Source organism: Phasianus colchicus, chromosome 6 (assembly GCF_987193195.1).
Source record: "Phasianus colchicus chromosome 6, bPhaCol1.hap1.1, whole genome shotgun sequence".
Lineage (NCBI taxonomy): Eukaryota > Metazoa > Chordata > Aves > Galliformes > Phasianidae > Phasianus > Phasianus colchicus.
The window spans coordinates 18,257,071-18,278,887 of NC_143441.1; the positions used below are offsets into that span (position 1 = coordinate 18,257,071).

General features: G+C 33.5%; 1 protein-coding gene across 1 annotated transcript in view; it reads right to left on the reverse strand.

Annotated features, from left to right (window-relative positions):
• Nucleotides 1–21,817, reverse strand: part of KCNH8 (potassium voltage-gated channel subfamily H member 8) — a 162,337-nt gene that overhangs the window by 85,919 nt on the left and 54,601 nt on the right. Inside the window, exons 2-3 of the mRNA XM_031590022.2 lie at nt 17,074–17,307; nt 2,793–2,924 (exon numbers count right to left, since the gene is read on the reverse strand). Coding sequence (XP_031445882.2) covers nt 2,793–2,924; nt 17,074–17,307 — 366 coding nt within the window. The remainder of the gene's footprint in view (nt 1–2,792; nt 2,925–17,073; nt 17,308–21,817) is intronic.

A 21,817-nucleotide genomic window follows, 5' to 3' on the forward strand; every position in this document is an offset into this window, starting at 1 on the left:
AGCTTGCCAAACAAAACTTGCAGGTTCTGGTAGCCATCAACCTGCCTGCAATGTGCCCTCATGGTATGGAAGGCCAACAGCATCATGAGCTGCATCAGGAGGAGCGCTGCCAGTAGGCTAAGGGCTAGTGAGATATATCCTAAATGCTTGGGCCAGGCATGGGCTTCTCTGTGCAATCTTGAATGTTGCAGTGTTGAAAACAAAATGACATTATTGAAAAACTGAGACTTCTAAGAACATTGCCGTGATAAATGATGAATCAGGTAGGGGAAGGAAGAAGAATGGTTAATTAGGTTTAGGAAAAAAAGAAAAAAAAGAAAAAAGGCATATGAGAATTGCTGTTTGTAACAACACTTAAAGACTGTTGTACATGTTTTTCCTTTTTCTCATCTGAAAGCCTCAGAACAAAATTAATGGTTCTATAAACTGGTTGAAAAGGCTGGTTTTACTAGAAGAAAAATATCTCTTAAGTTTGTATTTAAAATGATTTATAGTATTATATTTTATGATAATACTTTGTATTCAAACACAAATGTCACTGACACCTTCTGGCATATGGGCTGGGTAAAGGGAAATAGGTGGACTTTTGCAGATACACTGGCACAAAGGAGTAACTGAAGTTGTGTGAACAGATGAGATAAAAGAGACAAAAGTTCTGCAGATAATTGAAGAGGATATGAACTCTTGAGGTCAGTAAAATAAAAAGAAAGAAAAGTAAAAAAGAAACAAAACAGCTTCCATTAAGCCAGGAGATAAATCTCAGGAAGATATTATTGTGAAAGTACAAAGAGAACAAGATATTACATAAGAGAAGAACAGTACCAGAGATGAGAAAGAATGAGCCTGGAAAAGACATTTGGAGATACAGCTTGAGAATGCCTCAGTAAAAAATATTGGTGAAATGCCAATGGATCTACAAAAGACTTAGGAAAAAAGGAATATGAAGGAATTTTTTTAGGCAAGCTTTCTAAGAAACTTAGAAATTAAAGCAACTTGGAATAACTTCCCACACATATAATCTAAGTGTAAAAGATATACCAAAAATACCATAAAAAACTGTACCTCATGGAAAGTATCCATACATTCCCTTTTTGGTTCCCTAACCTTTGAAAAATTATAAGTATTATTTAGCCATATAAACTGTGAAAATAAAATCCAATAATATAATTGATCATTGTGCAGTGGATTTTACTCACTGAAATTTAAAAATATTTTTAATACATTTAAACAGAACACATACCAACTTTTCTGTTAATATGAGGTACATGCTACATGCCTGTTAGTAGCTATGGACTAAGTGAAGAAGAATCAGTTATTTCTAGGAGTTAATTCTAAGGTTATGTTCACCACTGAAGACTAGACAATCACTTTGTTTAGGAAGAAACTGAAAGTTTTTCAAAACACCAATATATTTATATATATAATTTATATATATATATATTTATATAAATATAAATATAAATATATTTGTTTTAAGATTGCTAGGTAGATTTACATAAAATTAAAATATATTGCTTGCAAATATTTTTAATAAATGGTTAAATCTTTCTTGCCTGTCTTATATTAAACACTTTGTATTTGACAAAGCTCCTCCACAAAGTGCTTCTTTCCATTGCTATGGTGGAAAGCAACATCTCCATGTACTAAAACCATGAATGAATCATGGTTTTAACTTGAATAACAAATGGAGACATGTATACATCAGTTCTACATTCTAAAACATGTGTTCCCAGCCTTTTGTCTTGCCTGGGCTGCATTAAATGAAGAGGAATTGTCTTGGGTAGTATATAAAATATATATATAAAATATATATATTGTTAATGTATATAAGTAACAAAACTTTTCTTTATTACTTTTTATTAAAAGAAAAAAAAAAGGGCAACAAAATCATAAAACTAGTGAATTAGAAATGTGTATGCTTTAAAGAGAATAACAGGCAAGACAAACATATATTAATAGTCTTAAGCTCATGATAACTACTAAAGTCCTAAATCTCCAACACAAAACAGAGAACTGAATGGATATTTGCTGGTGTAATGCAACTCTGCACAGGTATGTTCCCCAGTCCATGCACAGTTGGTATCTAAAAGGAGTGATAACTTTAAAATTGTGTAACAGCAAATGTGAGCTAACATCCGCTTAATTTTACACTCTAACATGAACTCACATCAAAAGCTGGAGATCGTTTTAAACCATCCAAACCTAAGCATACAGCTATGACATTTTTAACAGATAAACAATAGCTATCATTTTACAAATTATCAGTCACACACCTACTTCAAGTAATCATTGGTATATTAAATGTGAATTCTTAGTAAATGTATCCAGAAAATTTGCATGTCACATAAGACAAATAATTAGCCATTAAATCACAGAGTTCAGACAGTGTCTCCTCTTCAAGATCCCATACATTATGTTTTAGCAAAATATTTTCCTAAAACTTTCATAACTGTAAGGTTGTCAGAGACTTAGGAAAAAATATCATAATGTGTGTTGAAAGTTAAAGATCATCCTATTTCCAACCCCCCTTCCATGGGCAGGGCTGCCATAAATAGATATGATCCATTTTATACTACATATATATTGATGATAATTATATATAAATATATATATGATATATATATATATATATATATATATATATATATAATATATATTTACATTTATATATATATTGATCTGTTATTTGGAGCCCTAGCAAATCTTTGTACTGGACAATGCATGAAAGAAAGCAGTGTAACTATGGCACTCAAAAAACTGCATAATCAATGTTCTTTTCAATTCACACAAACCTTCCTTTTTGTCTTCCGCAACAATCTTCACTTTCGTGTCTGTTATATCTTTGAAAGAGGCCAGAAATAGTACTACATCTCCTTTTTCATTCTTTATAGGAACAATATCCAATAGGCACCAGAATGAAGACCCTGTAAGGATAAAGAATGAATTTAATTCAAACAGCTGTCATTTAACAGAGATGGGGAAAAAAGTGAATGACTAAATCTGCAACTAATGTAATTCTGAAAAAAAAAACAACAAAAAAAAAAACCTTGTTTAGGAGGTCAGTCATCAGAAAATCACAGATGTTCAGCTCATGTAAATCTCTTTGCATCACTGGTTGAAGCTCAGTAATACTGCTTTCTCTGGAAGTAAAGTATTAATTTAAATGCAAAATTTATCTGCAAGGATCATTAATAGAGTTTAATGAAGCTGCTTATTCCTCTGAAACCATGCTTTCCTTTGAACTCTCAACTGATGTTACTTATTTTACTGGAAGAGTTTTCACTTTGTTAACTTGACATCTGAAGCTTTCATGTTTACTATAGAATCATTTTACCTTAATCATCTCACTTGATACTCATTAAAATCTCTTGACAGGGGACCTGATATTCAGAGAATCATTCCAATAATTCAAAGATATTTAAACTAATCAGACATCAGACTTAGAATAGAAATTGTAAATGCTTTATTCAGACTGATATAATCTAAGAAATAATTAACTCTTTGCATTCATAGGTGAGATTTATAATGCCACATACCATCTGTACAATTAATATCAGTTTTCCTTACTGTCTATAATGGTCAATTTACTAAAACATAATTTAGAAAACAATAATTTTGGCAATAATTTTAATTTTTGTTAACCTTTAATTTTCCAGACTTGCTAAATAATTATACCACTTAAAATAATTATTATTTCTCCTGATTGTATCACAGCACCTATTTGCAAATTATATTGTTCAGTTGCATTGACATTATTCATAGGTTAGCCATGAATGCAGACCACTCAGAAGAGAAGGCAGTGAAAGCGTAGGTCCCGCTCTGTGCTTAGAGGGTAATGGGGATCTCAGCAAACATCCTGGATTTCAGTCCCATCCATTCTAGGATAACTCAGTCCAGTGCCAAGATTTTGGGCTTTTCACTGCCTCCAACCACAAACATCCTACTAATATTATTTATAAGATGCATAAGTAACGTTAAGTATGGCATTTTTTATTTAAAATACATATTTGGAGATGTGTCTATGTTTCCATAATCCCACATGCTTCCTTCCCACATACTATTATTTGCATTTATTTACTAAATACTGTATTCAGAAAAGAAAAAAATTAAGTATCCTGAACCAGTGCTACCACTACCATCTACTGCCAAACGATCAACTGAAAACTGGAGGTGTCCTTATAAAGAAGGAGGCATCCTTAGGTTTTTTGCTCCAAACTCTATCCTCCCTCTTTCAAACTCTGAATGTTTAAAATGAACTGGACACATGAAGATCACAATTCACCTTTCTAACTTCAATTTTCAAATAGAATTTCACTGTCTATTGAAGACTGTAGGTAAGCATGGGAGGTGAAAGAGTAGCATTTTGAAAGACTTCCACAACTGAAGATCTAGAAGTACGCATCAAAGAATATACATCTGGTCCTTCAAAACCTGGTTAAACTTCCCAAGAAGTAGTTTTTGAGGGTGACATTATTGGTTAAGTCATAAAATATTGTTTGAATGCAGGGGGAACTTTCCACTAAGTTTCCATGTTGAAGTAGAGACAGGGAGAACTGGGTACAGGAGGAAAGAAGATTGGGTAAAGATTTAAAAAAACAAACCAAAAAAGAAAAAAAAAGGGGGGGAGGGGGGGAACAGACTGGCTTTATAGTGGGTAGGTGATAGATAGTAAAGACAGAGCAATCAAAGAAGCTCTTTTAAATGACATTGGACATCAGAAACAAGGTATTCCACACTTTCCTTCTAATTTTCCATACTTAATCAATTTTTGAGTAGACATTGTTTCTATATCAAAACTTCACTTAGTTGTTTTTCTTTCGGAAGTGTATAGAGCAAGCATCCTATCAATCTGGGTGGTAGACACAAAAAGCATTAAACAAATTTACTTTCTTGCTTAAAAACAGAATAGTAAGTAACTATGGAATGTTGTTATAACTCCTAAAGTGGTTGAGTCCTTTCTTGTAAAATTACATACTGCACCCATTCTAGCAGTATTTTCACTTGAACTGGAAGCTACTCTCAAATCTTGCTTCTAAACAATACTGATAATAGCAATGTTCTTTTAAATATCTGTTACAATCTCCAAGAGTAGAAGCATATCTTATTCTTTTCTGTCTTTTCAACACATACACATAGATTAATCATTAATCATTAATGCAGAAAGTTAGACACATCAGCCACATCCATACAAACCTTACTCAGTTATACTAAAAAGCACATCTGGTATTAACTGAAATCATAGATTTGCATATTTAAGGAATTATTTATAACCGTAAGTTAGCAATGAATAGAAATAAAGACAAATACTTGCCATGTTGTATATCGTAATGCATGTGCTTTTTTTTCAATTAACGAGTCTTAGAATTCTTTGTTAGTGAACAATGGTCACTGAAATTGGTCCATATCGTGTCATCGTTTAAAATCATTTTTGCATCTCTTCAATCATATCTCATTATCTCCCTTCATTCCCCACCTCTGTAAATGCTCCCAAAAACATTTTGATTAAGCAAAACAAATATGCTTAAGAAATGGTGTGCACAACTAAAGAAAACACATATCTGATGTGTGCACATACTTATTGATGCACAAATAGTTCCAGGTTAGTGTCTAGTATGGTAAAGCGGCCTGTCTTGACAATACCTTCAGAATTTCAAAGATGAACTTTTTAGGCTTTCTGCCAGTACTCTGAAGAAAGCAAATTAATGTGAAATATTCTTCCAGACTAGAGGAGATGACCTAGTTTAGGTCAGGACTAGATCAGTGTGTACTTACACTCCGTCAAGAACCAAAATGTGCCACCTTTCACTATAGATGAGTTTTCTTAGAAAAATATACAGATCCAATGCAATCCATTATATAGCTTTTACTGAAAGTCAACATTGTATAATGCTATAAGACAAAAGTACTACCTACTCATTGAAAAAATAGGGCCCTATTTTATTACCGTTCTTTTGATCGCATTCATCTGTGAGAAAGAAATTCCTTCCCTGCTTCTGATTGTGCACACAAAGGTTTTCTGTATTGCCAAGAGTAGTCCGTCAAAGACATTTCTTTTGGAGGTTTATTTATATACAGACTTTTATTGCTCCAAGCCACCACTCTGTGAAGAAGAGTCTAATCTTTCTCTTGCATTATGAACTGATGGTTTAAAATATATTTTAATATCCTCAAGGCTTATATAAGTACATCACAGGAAAGGAGAAAAGAGACCAAATGAAGCATAATCTTATTACAAGGCAATTTAGCTATACTCCACCTTTTATATATACATAAAAACTGAGTGCTTTATGGTCACTCTCTCACTCTCCTTTTCTACCTTTCCTCACTCTGACAGCTAGAAGTCTCCTCAGACTGAAATAAAAACAAAGTTCAACAGTGCAAGGAATTTAAGAGGGAGATTGCATACTAAACCTTGCCATTAGAGTGCTAATAATCTTTAAATCCGAGCATTCCTCTCACTAGAAAATGAGGAATGCCTAAACCAAGCAACCAACTCAGACAGCCTTATTCATGAGCTATGTGTGCTCAGCATGCAACAGTACTCACACAATCTTAAGCCATGCCCATCTCAGACAAAGCCCATTGCAAAACTCAGAATAGAATGCTTTGATGAGGACTGCAGTGGTAACGTAGTGTAGAAATATTATGATATTAGAAATATTAGTGCTATTATTGATGGTCAGTTTATTAAAGTCTTTAATGGAAAAATTAAGTTCTGCACCCATCTCCTCAGCTTTTATTTTAACTGTTTTTCTGCAGTAAGGACTTTCTCAGACACACATGAATATGAATTACTTAGAACAAGTGATACTGATGTAGAACTATCTTCTCCTTACACTTCAGAGAGCCTGGTAGTGATATGGTACAGGAAAAGTAGCGTAAGGATTCTCTTATTTTTATTTTTATTTTTTGGAGTGCATCAAACATCAGTGGTTATATCAAATTCCAGACTTTCTCTTTGACAGGACTTTGCTTGCTTTGCTTCGCTCTCCAGACAGACACTGGGCCAGGTTGTGCTGCCTATCTATCAGTCAAGGGCAGTAAATAACAAATGAACAAGTTCATGTGACATCTATGGTGAGATGATAAACCAAGATGCAGAGCCCTTTTATGAAGCTGTACACCTATATGTAACATACTAGACCAGGAAAATCAATGTTTTACAGAAATCTAATACTTGAAGAAAAAAGAAAGTGTAAATATCTTGCATACTGGATACAAATGTCTTGTGGCAGAAAGCAATCACTCTTCATTTAAAATATACTGTAATTACATATGCCTAAGATGGCAGAAGTGTTTTGCAGAACTTGACTTCAAAAACACGTGAATATAGCCCTTAAGAAAATGCTGAAGAAAACAAAAATGAAACAAAACAACAACAACAAAGCCCACCATGTCCCCTTTTCCAGGGTTTGTTATTTAAATGACAAACATAACATTGTTTTCATGTATATAGCTGTGATACCTTGACAATAGAATTGGTGCTAAATATTCAGCTTTACAATACAGTCTCCTTTCATTTCCAGGATTACTAATTGTTAGCAAAATAAAGCTGATGCTTAATTTTATTTTACCAGATAAGTTTTTAGCAGGATCATTTCCCTTTTCCACCACAGAAGGTGGCTGTCAATCCACAACTGATAGCAGAATGCCAAAGACTTTGGATGGGGAAACTAAGGTGGTTCTTTGGTTAGTTCATCCAAATATTCCAGCATCACAGATAACAATTTGTTTTGAATGTTTTGTCATTTTGACAAGGTGTCAAAATCTTGCTGAAGACAGAAAAGAAGGAAACAATTCTTATAAAAAAGGTGACTGAACTGAAAAGAAAGGGAATGTAGATGAAAGATAAAGCAGAACTGTAATTAGAGCACTTTTTCTTTTTTAAGTACCAAAATTTTGACACTAATCAGTTAACACAGTTTTTACAAGGTTTTGCTACTGTAAGCAAATAAGCATTTCATTATTCTCCTTTTTTTTTTTTTTTTTCTGAAATGGCATGCAAGTACTAAAAAAAATCTATTAATTTTTCCTTGAATTATGCTACTGTTGATGACAGCTTATGTACGATATCCTTATGTGACAGTCTTTGGTCTGACAATATTGCAAGAAAACTAACAAGAAGACATATGGGATATCAGGTAACTGACACATATAGTCACTGATGGTTTTTACTAACGCTTCCATGGCAGTAAAAAAAAGCTCAAGAACACATGGCCAAGAAGCTCTCTTGAAAGTTTTAAGAGTCAGTTTAATCTATTTCAAAAAGTCTCAAACCAGAATGCTGAGAAATCCCAAGACCTTCATAGATGGAATGTAACTGGTAAAATACTTTAAAAACAAGGTAAAAAAAATATGGTTCTGTATGAATAAATACTTAACAGTTAATTGTGTAGAGCTGCTTAGTGATTTAGAAACTTCCATTAAAGATATCCCTGCACAGCTGTGTATAGGTAATAGAATACATATGAAGTCTCTTAAATTTATCAAGTCTCATTAGAAAATATGAAAGTCCTTTCCTCATGTTTTCTCTTCCCACTTTAAGTGCCCATTCCCACTATTGCCAGGGAACTCAGTTATTCATGTCATATTTCTCAGCATGTCTAATTCTTCTTTCTGGAGGAAAGGGAAAGAATGTTCATTTTCCAAGGAAACACTCTACAGCAGAGAAACCTCCAATCTTTGCGTTGCTGCAAACTTACTGTTTTAGGCAGAGAAAGACTTACTTCACCACCTCAAAGTCTGAATTTATTTATATGGAGAGTATTTTTGTCTTTTTGGCTCCTAGTCTGAGTACATGACTTTTCCAATCTTGATGTTCTCTAAATTTTATTTACTTATTTATTTATATGCAGCCCCCAGTGCAGTCTGCTGTACACATTTTATGCTAATTTATGAACTCTGTTTGGCTTTGTTTACTCAGCTTTCATATCTCTCCTTTTATATCTACTTTCTACAACCTTTCCTACTTAAAGAAATTCTTTGTTTCAAAATCCTCTAGTTACATTTGCAATTTCATTGAGCAAAAGCAGAGAAACTAAGCAGTGCCAATTAAATCCGTGTGACATTCATTATCCTTATGTGTGCTACTTACTTTTTGTCTGCTCTAATTTCCTTTCCCTATCTCCATCCAGATTAGAAAAGAAAAATGCATTTAAGCAGATAAGTACTTCCCTGATGTAATACATTTACCAGATTACATTTATAACAATTAGCAAAATACACAGGATTATCTAAAAACTTAGTGAAGTCAAGGAAATGTGTTCTGTTTAAATGCAAAAGGCATCAGTAATACTAGCATTAATACTAGCAGTCTGCAACTTATTTTCCTGCTGCTGATCATTACTCTGTTACACTTGTAATACTACAAGGTATTTTACTTTTGTCAGCTAACTCCTAGGAAAAGCAGTTTATACAATTGTATAAAAAAATGCAGTTATATAATTAATTACCCAATAGATAAAGTGTTAAAATCTTGCCTTAAAATATTCTTGCTACAGTATTTGGTAATAGTTATAAAGTCTAATCATACAAGATATTTAGCCACTGTACTCTGAAAAAAAAAAAAAAAATCAAAACAAAATATGGTTTCTTCAGTTTCTTTCAGTGCACTGTTTCAGAAAATGTCATGCTCAATCCTTCCTGAGGAGTCTAATCTTTACTCCCTTCAGATAATATCTGGTTTTTTTTTTTTTTTTTCATTATTTTGAGTTGCACAGTCCCTAAATGAGGAAAGTCTACTTTCCCTTGATAACTGTTTTTTTGAAATCTATTGTTAGAACTGTGTTTATGACCTACGATGCTTATTCCTTTTATCTTAAGAGTTCATTGTTCAAAACGTAGACTTGATCACAGTAGTTAATATGATTTCTTTTAGCCTATTGAGGAGTGAATGTTTATGGACTCCAGTATCACAGAATCATAGAATGGCCTGGGTTGAAAAGGACCTCAAAGATCATCTAGTTTCAATCCTCCTGCTATGTTCAGCATTGCCAACCACTAGGACCAGGCCCAGAGCCACATCCAGCATGACCTTTAATGCATCCAGGGATGGGGCATCCACAACTCCTTTAGGCCACCTGTTCCAGTGGATACCTTTGGCCTTCTTGACCATGGGGGCACACTGATGGGTTTTTATTTTTATCCTGTAAATATTCATCAACAGTTTCAATCATGTTTGAGGATTTTCTGCTGAGACTATAATTCAAGAATTTTAACCTGCTCTTGACTTTTTTTCCCATAAGCACCTATCTAGAAGGGGGAGGGAGGGGAAGGGGGGCAAGATTGGGACTTGCTAAAGAGTTGTGTCACAGATCTGGATTAATATCACCCTCCTGCCAGTTTTAGAGGTTTGTGCAGAAGGGCTTTGAAACACTCATTGCAGAATTATATAATGCTGTAGAGAGGATTAATCTTCCCTGTTCACTATTTGAATCCATGTGAGTGCATGCTGTAAACAGACCCTATGCTTGCACACTGAGAAGAATTACAGCAGCCCTGCAATTTGAAAAGTATAGACTTTAACCTTTTCTTAACTGCTCTATAAAATCACACTGCTTCTGCAATTCCCCAGTCCAAAGCAGTAATGGGGTTCAATAGACAGTGCTAACGTGAGCCACCTGCTATTATTTGAAAAACAAACAAAAAAAAACCTGTACAGCTGCTGCAAGAATTCAATGAAATTCTAAACAGAAGAGGTAGCAATTATAATCTGCAGCATGATCCAATAAAAGGTTTTGAAGATCATGAAAAAATTAGGGAAATGTCAGCACATAGGAGGCAGGAGACATCAGAAGCGATGGTACTTTTTTCTTTATTTAATCAAATAACATCCTAACTCATTTCAAATCTTGGGAACAGAAGCCAAGTTGTGTTGAATATGATTTAAAATTTGAGAAAATTTGAAGAGCAAGTTGTTTCAAACCAGGATCCTGCAATAAGATAAATACTTAAATTTCTTCTTAAAATGTATGTATAAAAGGTGGCATAATGAACTATATCTCAAAAGAATAAAAATTAGAAGTGCATACAGCATAACCATTCAGATCTGGAAGCCCAGAGTGTCTGTGTGGAAACACTAATCTGTAAGTATCTGTAAACAATAAGAGGCCTATCACTTTGTAACAATGCAATAAGCAGCAGGAAACTCTTGCACAGATTTATTTACTTATCAACATGCTTCTGGGAGAACAAATCTTTTCTTGGAGGATAAGTGTTTTTAATAAATCATACTGCTATTGAAAAAAAGCTATTAGCCAATGTGGTGACAAGTGCCCCTGAACAAAGTCTCAGCACTGTCAGTTAGTAAACAGCAGCAGTTTTGTTGAAGTCTCTTTAAATTACAGCAAAACATCTCAGATGTTCCAGATAACACGTGGGATTTTACTGCCCCTCCCTCCTCTTTTTTTTCCTTCTAACTGAAGCTCATTCCTTGGTTTTGTCTCCTCACAGACTTTCAATGATGGTGTCACCCAATTCTCTGCAGTATGTTCCAGAGTACTGACACCTGCCTCATCCTCCCCTTCTGCTGCTCTCACAGCAAAGCTGAAATTGTCTGTGAAGTCCACATACTTCAAGGCTGTATGAAACGTTAGCAGAAAAAAGGAGCTAAAATTCTGATCTTTGAAAACAGAGGAAAATAAGTATGTGGTTTCTATGCACAAGTACAATTCTTTTTAAAAGAAAGGCTTCCCTAAAATCACTGATGTTTCCTACCACCTTATTATTGACCCACATGGACAGGAGAAAGAAAAAAAAAAAAAAAGATGCTTATATAAAGGTACAAGCTATTGATTAAGGGTCATGTAATTGCTGTTAGATACTACCATCAGATTCATTACTCAGTGTTGCTTGCTTTTTTCATTTTCCCCCACCTGGCCTGTACTTTGTATTATATTTTAGATAATGTAAGCAAATCAACCACAAAAGATTTCAACTTGCTAAGTTTTAGGCCACATTCTAAAGTAGTGCAGTGCTGAGGTCACTTTACTGGGAATTCTCTTGCAAACAACTTGTTAAGGGACTTCCTGTACATTAACAACAACATCAGTAGAAAATTTATATTTTTACACAGAAAGTTTTAATTTTCTTCAACCAAAGATGTCTAATAAATGCTTCTTCTCTATCTGCCAGGCTTTATGCTTTCCAAAAGCAATTCAAGAGACCGCTAAAGCAGAAAGTTAGTTCATATTAAAAAATATAGTGTTCAACTCCTATGCTTCACAATGATAAAGTATTCTGTCTGAAAACAGGTTATTTTCAGACAATAATTAAATTTAGATCTTTAAACTTCTTGATGAAAAAAAGGATACAATTTCTGCAAAGAGCACAATACTTTTCACACAAAATAAAAGTATTTTAAAAAAATAATTTCAAGGAAAACTCATTTTCCTTAAATTTCTTTAAAATTTATTCATTTTCTTAATTTTTAAATAAAATTATGCTCAAACTACCCCCCAAACACAGTTACTGTATGGAGTCTTTGACCTCCTATAATTATCTTATTCAAGTATACTCATAGCAGAGGCTATAGATGATGTCTTGTATTAAGGCTTATTTCATTTGCCTGTGAATATGATCGCTGCTCATCTGAGAACACTGTTACTCCCTTGACTTCAAAAAACCTTTTGCCCAATGGTAACTCAGTGAGGCTTTTGCTCTTCCTACTCCTATTCCACTCATCTGAAATAATATTTTGATCAAAGTTCTCTTTTAGACAAGAGCACAGAATTTTTGAAACACTAATAAGAAAATACAAAATATCCTGGTTTAATTGCACTGAGTCTTGGAATTAAATAATTGAGAATAGTTTTGCATCTTTTTGATTTTATGACTGATTTACCAAACCCTTAGAAGACAGAAGCTACAAAGCCTGACATATCTCAGAAAGTGCTTAAATGAGTTTACAGGTAGGAGACAACACCATGTCCCATAAGTCTCTGGCATGAAGGCAGCTCATCATGCTGTCAGGTCCTAAGGCAACATGTAATGGTGATTCCAGCAACACCTACTTGCTCCATTCCTATTACAGCAACGTTTTTTAGTTATCCAGAAACACCAGTCCTGTTGCTGGCTAACAGGGCACAGACACAATGGACACCACACTGCAGCCTCTCAGAAGTCCATAAATCAAAAGTAGACATTGCTGATTACATAGTGCTTCACACAAATTGCATATTCACAGGACTAAATTTCTTTTCTATGGAAGGTTGTAGGATCACTACAAATGCCACAAGAGAGCGTGTGTAAGGACAGACACCTTTTAAAAGGCTATAGACTGATTCTGAGGTAGGAAATTAGATTGATGGGTTGAAATGGAACCAAGATATGACCTCAGCAGCTGAAGAAGGATAGCTTAAATTGGACTAAGCCAGTGATTATAAGGCTTGTTGTAGAATCCTCTTAGGCTGTAACAGAAATTGAAAGAATCCAATCTGCTTCTTGTTCATACTTCAGTTTGGGGAATCATGAAGACCTTATTTAAGTATATGTACTTGCTGTTGATAAATTTTTCAGTGGTCTGACAGGGAGAAAAAGAAGGGATTGTTTAAATGTAGTTCTTTAGTGAAGTGTCCATCTGCTCTCAGATTATTCTAGAATGGAGATGTATGGAGCAAGATCTTCTCTCACAAGTTACTGGAATTTAAAGAAGTTATTTCGCATTTCTGTTGTCATAATTGACAACTCAATTTGTTGCAGATGTTTTGAACAAAGTGTAGAAATAATAAGAGATAATCATATTAAAAAAAATGACTCCAAATATATATCATTTTAAAACTTTCAGAAGAAGGCAACAATCAGAATTTCTTGTCTTTAATTGTTACTTTTCTTGTTCGTAGCTGAAAGCACTGTAACTAAAATGTAAAAATTAGAAACTGAATAAAAAACTGAAATGTATTTTAAAACTATAACGAAAGTTATGTGTTGAGTGGGATTTCCAAAAGACATCTCTGTCTGAAGCTGTTGTCAAGAGTTCTAACGCTGCTCTGTTCTAACAGGCAGAAACTGGTCAGCATGGGAAGGCACAGCCATTTTATGCCATTATGAAGATTTGCCAGAATGAGAAAAGAACATGCACAGAAAAGTCACAGTTCAAGGAGGACTGTTTTCTACATAGGTGAGAGTACAATGAGTGAAGATCACCTTCCTGTTATAATCCCAAACCAAATGATCAAGACCATAAAAAGTTATATTTCTTCCCCCACCTTACTCAGCTTCCCACCCAACTTCTTCCATGCTAGTTTTGCTCACCACACTCTGGAACTCAAATGAAACTGCATGTGGAATGCTAGAGTTACTGTAGGTACAAGCACTCATTTTCCTAATAATTTCTGAGCAGAAGTGCCATTGCAGTTCCTAGAGATGAGTAACTGTTAAAATCTCTATACTTAAACTTATTAAGTTGAAAACTAGTTAGATCTTTAACCCAAACTTGAGTCACTACTTGTTTAGAATAAACAACTTAATTTAATGATAAAAACTAAATCAGTTTTAAATTGAGTTGAAATCAAACTGAAAATGTTGAAAAGTGTGATTATTAAAAAACAATCAACATATATTCAACTTTGAAAATCTTCATTTCTTTCCCATGCAGTGATATGCACACTTAAAAAATGTTGTTATTTACAAAGTTCTAGTGTCTACATTTTAGATCAAACCCAGAAGGGAAACAGGAAACGCTATTCTCTCATAATACTTTCTTATCCTCATATTGTGCTCATAATTAAGTTTAAAAGGCATACTCTCAGGGATGTTTCAGCCAATTCAGTGAGCTCAGAATTGTCTCCAAATCTGTTGTTATCCCTGACAGTATTTATTTGATTTTGTAGCTAGGCCTGTAGTGTAGGATTATATCTGAACAGTGGACTAAAGTCAGACATCTAGCTTCACAGTGGTACCCTAAAGTCATAACAGAACACTGATATGTTACCCTATGGCAATCAGACGTTACTATTTTCTTGCCTCGCATTGATATTTGTTCTTGGTATTACACTGGGCACTAACCCCTTTAAAAATTATTTTCAGCATGTGGTAAGACTAAAGAATATTCATTCATTGTGGGGCCTTTAGTCTCAAAATATTATGTCTTAAAATATTGTTAACAGACATGTAACTATTTTTTTTTTTCTCCCTATCAATATCAAATAAATCTAACTGCTCCAGAGTTTCAATTTCTATTGTGAAAAAAACTTTCCAATCATTCAGCTAAAATTTATGATTTACCAAATTCCATGTCTGCACTATCAAGCTCTGTTGAAAAAGAAAGGAATATTTTTGAGATACATTTTGCTTTTATTCAAGAATAGTCTCATGTTATTTTAATACCTACTAATTTCTGCTTCCAATAGCATAGAAATTCATGAGAAAAAAAAAAATACAATAGGAGCTCAGGGAAATTTATTCATAATCAGAATAAGTCTCAGAATGGCTTCCAGACAAATTATACACAAGGATATAACTAGAATGGATTGTGGGATTTCTTTTATCCTATTTATCTATGTTTCAGAAGCTTAATTGCTAAGCAAATTGACCTGAAATTTCTTTGTACCTGTATTAATCATACCTACTAAATGTTTCAAGCATCTCTTCCAGTGCAAAGGAATCACAATTTTCCTGCAGAAACAAGCCAGTGAAATGAATATGTTAGCTATGCTTCTTTTGTGTACATCCATTGAAATATCTTCTCAATGTGCCCAGCCATCATTACAAAACAATAGCCGCCCTTATGTCTCTGGAATAAGATCTTTTTTTCCTAAATTCAGACATGATGTACAGATCAGAAACTATTTTTTATAATAATCTTCCTAAAAAACATAAGCTAGTGAGTTCTAGGAGCTATGAGTCTCTCCCTCTATTGAACAAAACAAACAAAAAACAACAAAGAAAGCATCTTCAAAATAACTTTCACACTGTGAAAAATAGTGGACATGAACACAAACCAACTAAGAAACAATTACATCTTTTGTATTAGTCATGGTAAGAGGCTGCTTTCTCCTAACACTCTAAATCACTGCCTATCTTCTTGATACTATATACATATTACTTTTAGAAAAGAACCGTTAAAAGTATGTAATCTTATAATAATAATATTTGAGGGGGTAATGTATCATTAGCAAAGACATAAATAGGATCTAAGAGGAAAATACAAGGCCTGAACATATCTCTAGAAATTCTAGCCTCATAATAGAATATAAGGTGATACTCAGTGAGGACCAGTGGATCTATTAAGCCTGTGGATCATCAAGTACACAAGAAAACTCCCACACCATTGGGGTGGTTACAATCCTATCAGTATGTCACATTTAAAGTCATCTGTGGCCAGCAGCACAGTTCAAAGATCGTATGAATAATGACACTTTCAACACTTACAGAATAGGTACATTGAAAGAAATTATGATGAAGCAAGCTAATGAGTGTACACCATGAGGTGCTTTCTTCCAAGGCTCACTCTGTCCATTACTAAGCAAAACATTAGAATAAATGCCCTATTATAGGAGTGAAAGATTTGGCACTGCATCTCAAAATTTACTGAAGCCTGTGGAGTTGCTCAAGGCTCAGAATATTTTATGTGGCAATACATACATAAATATAACTCTACATATAGTACTTACCTGTTTTTTATAAAAGTTGTTACTGTATTCATCATTTGGATCAGTCAAAATTCTGAGCATTTTACTTACTGGACTGAAATATTTACATACTCACTGCCTACATTGTGGTGAATGTTAATTTTTGAATTAGGGTTTCAGCAGTAAGGTATCAGGATTTCAGTGTAAGAAAACACAGTGTCATACTAAGTGCTGATATGCAATGTTTCACAATACAGGACAGGGCCCTGAATTTATTCTTCTGCACATCTTAATTACTTGTCAGAGAGATGACACATCAGTTGATATACTGGTACATAAAATCAGTAATATTAATAATATAATGACACGTGTACCCAAATGCATTCAAATCTGTTCCCGTAGGCCTGATTACAGACATACAAAATATCTAAATAGAAATGTGTATTATATATTTATACAGGTTAGTGCCAAGTTTCATTTTTTGGGACAGGAAAGAAAAACTTACCATTCTTTTTATAGAACATGATCTCTCCTTTGAATTCTACCTTTTCTTCCAAGGATTTCTCAATCTGGAGGATAATCTGCTCGTTTGTTTCAGCACCAAGTAAAAATTTACAGCTGCAGCTCTTCTGCATGACTTCAGTTCGTGCAAATCCAGCAAGATCACAAAAGCCATCTGAGCAGTAAACAATAGGGAATCCCTTAGCCACCTGAGCATTTGCAAGGATGAAGTTACTATCTGTAGAAGAATATAAAAGTAAAACATGAATTACAGTCTGAATTAAGTGTCTTTTGACATAATACCTCTTTCAGCTTTGTAGGAAGACACAAATGGATGTACATATTTAAAAAGTTCCATCTGTCTGCAAACATGATGTTTTCTCATGTACCATCAGCCTCACTAGATCCTTAAGCAACAATTTATAATTAACACCAAGAGGGGTATTAGCACATCCAAACAATACTTGAGCAGAATGATGATGAAGCTTCAAAGGTGCTACATCATGCTTCCACTCCGATTCTTCTCCAGGCTGAGCAGATACAGGTAGATTAACTTTAAAAAAGCTAAATATGTTAAAAATGTCTTTTAGCAACATTCATATTAATTTCTTTCATGTAATTTTGCAAGGGAATCCTTAAAATTAAGGCAAGATATGTTATGGGGCTACATGAAATCTTTTTAGACTTTTGTTTAGACTTTTTTTGAGGGGGAAGGGGAAAGATTTTATTTAAAAGCTCCATCTTCCCAGAGGTTCATTATTCTTTTCTCATATGGCACAAGAGAGTCACAGCTCTGTCAAACCTTAATGCATTTTATACTGTTCAAGGGCTTTTAAAATGCAACTAACTTACTATAAATTAAAAAATGATATTTTGACATGGATATCAATCACCAAAAAATGAATTTCTAATTTCAGCTCAAATCTTTATAAAAATTTGGCAGAACGATGATTCATTTCCATACCTCATGGAAGTGTCTTCATTGTGCCATAAACCCTCTTCCTCAACTTACATCTAAAGCTGTAGCACTGTACATTATTTTTCAATTAGCACAGAGCCATTTTCTAGATAAGTTCTTAAAAAGAAAAGAAAGAAGGAATCTGTCTAGACTTCACAATGAAGATGGAAAGAATATTTTTTGTCTACTGTTTATTCAGGAATATTTACCTTAGGCCTTGCTACCAAGAACAGCCTAGTCCCCTAGATATTGCTCATATTTTCAAATTATATGCATATGGGTTTGCACATGTATTAAGGGGAAATACTAGTAACTAAGTGTAAATTGATAAATATGAATAAATTTGAACAGAAAAAAAAAAAAAGGTCTATTTTAATGGAAAAAATCAGATTGCTATGCCTAATTTCAATATAGGGATATATTATTCATGAATGGGAAGGGAACATACAGGATGCATAAATAAAATGGCACAAAAATTAATCTTTTTCAGTCTTGCAGAACAAGTGTTCTACATCCATGAAACTCCATCACATTCAGCTTTGTAACAGCTTAATTCCTGAGGGAATTAAATACTAAGGCTGATGTTGTTCTGTGTTTTTAAGAAAATACTTAAGTTTATCTTGATTTATTTGCTCATTACACAATGTCTATTACTCACTTTTTGCTCAAATCTAATTAAAGTCTTTCAATAAATGACTGTTAAAATAAAATAGATGTTGCTCCTTTACCAAATACATATTTTAAAAACACATTCTAGTTCAGTGCAGTACTTGACTTTACCTGTCATTTTTATTTACCTAACTAGGGAGGAGGTATCATTACCAGTCACGCACTGACATACTGCTTCCCCCATCAACACAAAACTAAATCCCCACACTGCCAAAATAAATAAAATCATATGCTTGCACTGCAATTTAATGATAGTGTTACAGTGTAAGACCTGCAAATTCTACATCCCAAGTGCATTTGTAGCTAAATTAATTTACTCCTCAATTTCTTATTGTCTAAAATCTATTTATGTAATGCAAAGGGTTGCTGTTTGTTTGTTTTGTTTTGTTTTTTAATTGTTATCATCATTTAAATTTTGAAATACAAGAAACATAATATGGAACACTGAAGGGACAGAAAAGGTAGAAATGATGCTCTGTGGGTGGAAGGTGTTTGAATATCATTATGAAGTATATTATTTTATGAAAAACTTCTGCCATTTACATCTAGAAAACCTAGAAAAGTTTTGGCTAGTTTAACTTTTGTAACAGAAAACAATTTACTTTTTAAAGACCAAAGCTGGCTAGAATAAGAAACAATACTTCCAATAAACGCAGCAGGTATCTGGTAAGGCTTGGAAGACTAATTTAGTTCCACATTTTGATAACAGATAACAGAAAATAATTAGTTTTAGGAAAACATAAACAGATAATTTCCTGTTCTGTTTCTTTTTTTGAGGATGAAGTTAATATTTGGTAACTAATGATGTCTGACTAATAAACTAGTAAACTGAAAGAAATATTTAAAACATTTATTGAAGCAATTCCTTATCATATTTAACAATCAAGCAACGTGTTTTTGTCCAATAGTCATCTTTATTTCACTGAATTCTTAAGTAATATTTTTAAGAGAATATTATCATTTGTTTAATACAGAAACTAAAATTTCTCATACTTACCTTAAAATGTTCTTGTATGTAATTTATTTGCTTTTCATAATTGGAGTCTTTAATATCACTTGCTACTGATAATGCACATAAGGCACCATAACACATTGAAAAAAAAAAAGCACCAAAAACACTCAAGAGTCAAGGGTAAAATATGTATCAATCAGGCTTCAGTTTCACACAAATAAGAAAGCATTTAGTTCAATGTTCTGCAGTGATGGCTAGATCTTAAATTTCATAGTAGGAAGAATGCAATTTTATTTGGACTAGAATTTATCAGAAATGTATAGACTAGAAGCCAGCTTTTGCTTATCTTTGAACGGTAAGACAGCTGCAGTGAGTGATACAAACATAGCAGTTGTCCTGTTTTCATATATATTCATACGTAGCTTGCAACACTTCTCTAATAATAACAACAAATTCAATTCCATGCTGTTCTTTATTAGAATTATCATAATGTAATGAATATTAAGTTATTTAACTTGGTTGGATTTGATGATCAAGTGACAGTATTATACTACCATAAGGACTTCCTAATTACTTTTTTTTAGATAAGTAAATATCAAAGTTACCTCTCCAGAAAAAATGTAATTGTGAGTCTTATGGACCCTTTCAGAATAGACTGACAAAACCACAAGTGGCGCTCATAAACTCAAATGTTGTCAAGTGCTCTATATTTGTGCAAAGTAGTTCAAATTATTCAAAATTACTTACATATTAGCTTCAGATAAAAATATTTGTTTGCAGATTCAAGTCTGCATATGACATATAAAGACTGGTTTTAAAGAAGGACAATCTGCTTAGAGTCTACAAATTAACTAAAGTTTTCCTTTAACAGAAAGACTGCAGAGATGGATGAATCCCATAGAGATCTTCCACAAGTACTCAGAACAATTTAAAAACAGATTTGTTTCAGCTACAATTTATTTACATTAATTTTCTATAAAGATGAAATGACTTTTTCACGTGACAGTTTGAAAGGAGAATGAATATTAGGAACTTGCATGCACGTATTGTCTTTGGAAGTAGGACAGACTGAAGCAGATAGGACATTGATCAACGGAAGACTCATATGGTTCCCAGAAATCTCTGCCAGATACACAGCATAAATTCAAGGACAATTAAACAAGCTGAACCAGAACTGTGTTAGCTTCACTTTCAATCATATGCGGCACAGAGTTGCCCTGTTTCGATGACTATATTCAGATGCTCAAAAATTGTAACCTAAGAAACAGGCCAATTTTTTTTATCATGTGCTACACAAACCAGAGGGACAGGTTTGTTAAAAATCCCATGATAGTGTTTTAGAATTGAGATAATTAAAGGAAAAAGTTATTATGCAATTCTCTGCTCATAATTAATGCACACAATTTGTGTGACTGTTTGTACTGATACCGTGTTACATTTAAACTCATCACTCCCTTGATAAATCTTACTGTCATCTTACTTAGAAAAAAAGACAAAAAGGTTTTTTGCTTTAATAGCATAGCTGTGTCTGCTGTGAATCTCATTGTTGTGCTTTCCCTGTTCCTGTAACTGTTCTTTTCCATCAAACTCCAGATGGTTTCTGCATGTCATCCTCTCTTGGAGTGAAGATAACATCTATCTGACTACTTGTGCAACCAAGCACAACCAACTACCATTCTAATTTTACATATTACATTATTTATGAAACATAAAGGGGAAATAACAAAAGAAATTCCCTAGCAATGAAGAAAGTTACATTCACAAACCAGAGGCTAACACAGACACTATAGAATTGGAAAAAGTCCACTGTTATTCCAGGTGAAAGGAGTTATTACACATTGGTTTGATTCCATAGTTACTCCACAGGGAACTTAACAGTAGAACTCTCATTTCAGATTCAAACTGCTACTAAAGAGAGCATGATCCCATTAACTGTTGTTAAATATACCTGAGTGAATAAAATAGGATATGAAAGCATTTAGTTTTATGTCAGCACATTTAGATACAAGTGAGTTTATTTAGAGTTCAAGCAGGTTTACAAACTACTATACTTTGAATATGACTGAGATCAAAACTGATATATTTCCAATTTTTGAAATCCCTCATGAAAATCTCAGCAAAGTTAATTGGGTCACTATTGTGAGGTTAAGATTTATCTGGATCTACGTG